The sequence below is a fragment of the Cariama cristata genome, unplaced genomic scaffold (genome assembly GCF_000690535.1).
Source record: "Cariama cristata isolate BGI_N322 unplaced genomic scaffold, ASM69053v1 scaffold23082, whole genome shotgun sequence".
Lineage (NCBI taxonomy): Eukaryota > Metazoa > Chordata > Aves > Cariamiformes > Cariamidae > Cariama > Cariama cristata.
Genome location: NW_009605829.1, coordinates 450 through 4,917, shown reverse-complemented (window position 1 = coordinate 4,917; position 4,468 = coordinate 450). Strand labels below are relative to the sequence as shown.

At 45.9% G+C, this 4,468-nt stretch overlaps 1 protein-coding gene across 1 annotated transcript; it reads right to left on the bottom strand.

The window, feature by feature from the left end:
* Positions 1 to 775: 775 nt before the first annotated feature.
* ATP4B (ATPase, H+/K+ exchanging, beta polypeptide) lies at positions 776 to 4,207 on the bottom strand (the record flags this gene model as incomplete). Its single annotated transcript, XM_009696151.1, has 5 exons — positions 776 to 937; positions 1,099 to 1,191; positions 1,743 to 1,799; positions 3,122 to 3,321; positions 4,094 to 4,207. Coding segments are annotated over 5 exons (626 nt in total), but the record flags the coding sequence as incomplete, so codon positions are not given.
* Between the last annotated feature and the right edge of the window lie 261 nt (positions 4,208 to 4,468).

The following is a 4,468-nucleotide window of genomic DNA, read 5'->3' as shown; positions in this document are numbered from 1 at the left end:
CAGGGCTGTTCTACTGGAAAAACAACCCGAAGAAATGACCACCTCTAACAGGTAAATGAACACAGTTCTCCGGGGTGTAACTGGACGTTACAGTCTGACGGGGCATTTTTATCAAGTTACGGACGTACAGCAGTTGTAAGTGGTACAATAAAATCCGTAAGCTGATGGACAGATTTCGAGTTCACTTCTTTTGCAGTCATTGATTTGTCAACTAAAAAAAATCTGACTTGGCTGACTAGTTCAAAAAACCACGGCTTTGGGATGCAGATAATGTTAGTACACTTTTCTAATTTATACATCCTATACAAGAGAGAGTGAGAATTATATTACTTGCTAATATTTTGAAGTACTGATTTCTTTTTCTAGCTATCTAGTTATTTCTCAGTGTCCAAGATTTAGTATCATACATCAATTATATATTATAGTTTGAGCAGTGACAGAAAATGATGTTTTGATCCGATACTTATTTTCTTTGAAGGCACAGCTGCTCAGTTTAGAGGAAACTTGCTTTGTACAAATATTTGCATGAAGGCAGCAGCATACCGTAGCCATGGACTATTAAGCTATGTACATCGAGATAATCCTCATCTCCTTCACACACTGCGAGTGGTATCTTGATTTTTAGCTATATGGGTCATCTTTCAGTAGAAAATGTCTCTTTATACTGTAATTTGTGTAAATTTTTATGGAAATCATAGAAAATAAATACAGATGAATGTGATAATAGGTGAGTTTACTCTTCACGTGTGTTTTTTAGAAGTGTCTCTGTTGCTGCTCAGTCTTCTATTTTCAATTTAAATTCCACTTTTCCTTCATACGGATCATGAACATTATCAAAGGTAATTCCAGCTCCAATGATTTTGCACACTATTTTAAGTTCTACATTCCTTGTAATGTTGAGAAATTTCACAGCTACCAAAGGATTGCTGTAGCTGGGCTAGGAGGGGGGAAAACAAAAGAAAAAAAGGACTTTAATTTTACACTGCCAATTTAAAAATGAAGTCTTAAAATTAGCCTTCTCTCCAGTTCTCGTAAGATGGCAGAGGTGCTCCCTACGTTCCATCTTGTACAACGATAAAGAAGAGAAGTGGCACCCACCTGTGACTTTTTTCCATAGTAGGGGAAGTAGTGCAGGTTGAAGGTACCGTTCACGGGGTAGTAGTCCACCTCCAGCGGGCGAGACTCCTCGCCCTGTTCGGAAAGAGAGAAAGGAGCTTTGTTGGCCCGGCCATCATAAGCCAGCCCCGGGCAAGTGTTTTACTGCTGCTAAAAGCTGCTTAGCGTGTATTAAAACTCAAGTTCAGCAGCCTGTTTAGAGCCGGTCTTATTTTTGTTTTTCAAATAGAAGTGGCAATCTCCCGCTGTTACTTTTGTCACGAAAAATGGGCAAGTGTTCTTCCGTAGCGGTTGTGAATGGAGGGCGTGGGGACCTGCCGAACTGTGCGGAGAGCCCGAAGGAGCTGCTCCGAGGCGTCAGCTGCGCTCCTGGGAGCTGAAAGCGAACAGCGCGTGTTCTTCTCTGCAGCATGGAAAAACAATTTTTCAGATGATTTAAAAAAAAATGTTCTTAGGATGTCTGCTGGTGCAAGAAATGGCATAGAACTGGGAACAGTCCCGGTATTTGGCCAGAGTGATCTGATTTCCAGAGCTGCAGGGTAAATCTTTCTGGTCACAACTGCACTGCGCTTGCTGTCGGAGCTGCAGTGGTTGAAATTGTTGGGGCTCGAACCTCATACACTTACCACGTACGTGCAGTCCACCCTTGGTGCGGTGCCATTGCCAGGGAAAAACTTGATAATCTGAAACAGAAAACACACGTTTGGTCATCTTGGAAATTGTGTTGAGATAAAAACAAGCAAACGGTTAAGCATCAAAGGATGCTTGATGTGTTTCTGGGTAAGGCGCTGTCGAACAGATCGTCTCGTCTTACGTAGCCGGGTGAAAATCCATGTCGTGGCCGGATCTTTGGGAAGCAGGGCTCAGCTCGGATGGGCTGGAGCCTGGCCAGGGCCGGTAGCGCTGCTCCTCCCGGCAAGTCCGCCTCATTCACCCCCACGTACCGCCTGCCCTTCCTGATGCCCAGGCAGCCAGGGGTCTCTCAAAACACCTAATTGTGTGGGTTAAAGGAAAAGCTGAATCTCTGTGCTTTTCGTCTTAGGCCTTGGCAGAAAACCTTGGCTTTGGCAGAAACCCTTGGGCCCATTTGATCCTACAAAGGTACTGGGGTCGCAGCCTGTAGCAGCAAAGGCGAAAGGACGTAAAGCCCCCCCGGGCACCGTCCGCCCCCCGGGCAGCCTTGCGGAAGGGGGCAGAGGGGTTTTGGGGCAAAGCCTGCGTTTCACCTGCTGAAATCTGGGGCACAGCTCTTCCTCTCACAGTTAGATCTTGCACAGCTTCTTGAAAATGCCTAGGGTGCGAGGCAAACCAAAAATCAAGTGATTTTGCCTATCGGGAACTGGAGGAGAATTTGAGCTCTTCACTTTCTACGGAAATTGAACTAGAAGGCTCAGAATTTTACCTGAAAACAAAAATGAAATGCTCGTGCCTTTGTCTGTGTCCTGAAAAAAATAAAGGAAGCCGAGAAGATTCCCTTTTTCCTCTCCAAAAGACATGTGTTGGTGGTTTTCACTGAAAAACTATCCATTAGGTCTGAATTCTGGTTTTATAGGCTCTGCTAAAGATTTTCTTTGCAAACTTTCTGGGGAAATAAGGTGTGCCAGGATCGCCTCTCTGAAATCACTGCAGTCACTGTCCCACCTTCACGCCCCAGCTGAAGGCGCAGGATTGCAGTGTTGCGGAGTGAAACCCGTCTACATCCTACTTCATCGGGTGAGAGCGCTACGGAGATGCCAACAAAACCAAAGGAAAGCCAAAGCTGTAGAGGGCTGGTGCAGAGATGACGTTGCCCTACGTTACTTTCCTAGGGGTGGTGACCAAGTCTCGCTATTTCTCAGGTAACGCCGGGGGTCTCGGGAAAAACACGTGAATTTGCCTTCCCGGTACAAAGCAGCGATCAGGGCCGGTGGCAGCAGACGATGTACCAGCGCCCCGGCAGAGACTTGAGCTGTCGGGGAAGGTTTGGTGAATTCTTTCCTGCTCAGCACCTTGAGCTTGTACTTACCCTGTTCATTTTTATAATAAAACAGGGTTTTCCTTCTGGAAATCCAAAAGTAGGATCTGTGATGCCAGAGCAGTTTTGGAGCATATCTGAGGTAAATTTGCAGGACAGTTTTGTTTTATTCGGGCCATCGAAGGTGTCCTGGATGAAGTATGTGTTGCTGGTGCAGTTGATGTTCAGATGCTGAGCAGCTGGCGTGTATGCTGGATGTGGAGGAAGAAAGAAAAATTCTCCTCTGAAGTTTTTCGTATGTAAGTTGTACATCCCAGTATCAGGCTGGGGGTTATATCACGGGAGAATGTACTTCAGGTGAAGTTGGGATTAGTGGAATGAGGAAAATTTAAATTGTCTGGGGGTTGGTTTTTTTTTTTGAATACTGAGGGAAAGCAAAAAAAAAAGAGATCAAATTGGGTTAAGACTGGCAATTTGTGTTGACAGCTCCATATAAAGTCAATTTCAAATGGAACTTTTCTCAGTATCTGTTTGAGAGACAGAAGTCTGATATTAAGGCTCCAAAGGAATACAAACGCGTTAAGGCAAACGGAGCCCCTGCCCGGCTGTGCCTGCGCTCTGCGACGATGCCGTGCCACGGCCTCACACGGCCTGTGGTGGCACCGGGATGCGCGTGGGCACCGACGGGTGAGATTAACTGAGATGAGACTAGTTCTGAACGCCTTTTCACCTCCCTCTTCCTTCAGACTTTCTGTTGGCCTATGTTGTAAGGCTATTTAGGATTAAACGAAGTAAAAGCTCTGAAGCCGGGCTCTGCTTTTAACAGACGTGTTTGCCTATGTTTGATTTATAGATTCATGGGGAGATGTGCTCGTCCCTTTCAGAAGATGCACTTTGCACTCACAATCTGTGATTTCAGAGGGGCAAACAGAAAATTGAAACACTGACTGAGGGTCCTCAGACCTAATACAGGAGATGGAACAGCACGTTTCTGTGATATTATGCAGGAAACCTCATTTTTACCTGTCAGAAAAGTCCGAAGAGTTGTCACTAAGCCTTCCCAGGTTTTGTTGTCGGAAACGTTGTAATAAATTTGTAGTCCTCTATCCCCATAAACGTCGGGTCTTAACGTTACACCTTCATGGGGGAAGAAAAGGGAAGGCAAAGCAGAGGAGAGGTGCCAGGCACCGACTCGTTTATTTAAATTGACACCAGCGATCGCGCCGCACCGAGACTCATTAGCGTCGGTGCGGGAGATGCCCAGGCTTTGCTGGGGAGGATTTATCCGTGCACAGAAACCATCTCGGCTGTGAGTTCTTTGACCAAAACCCTAAAGCCCCCGCTGCTGCTGAACTCTTTTCCTTTCATGTATATCCGCGCTGTTATCAGAGCAGCTTG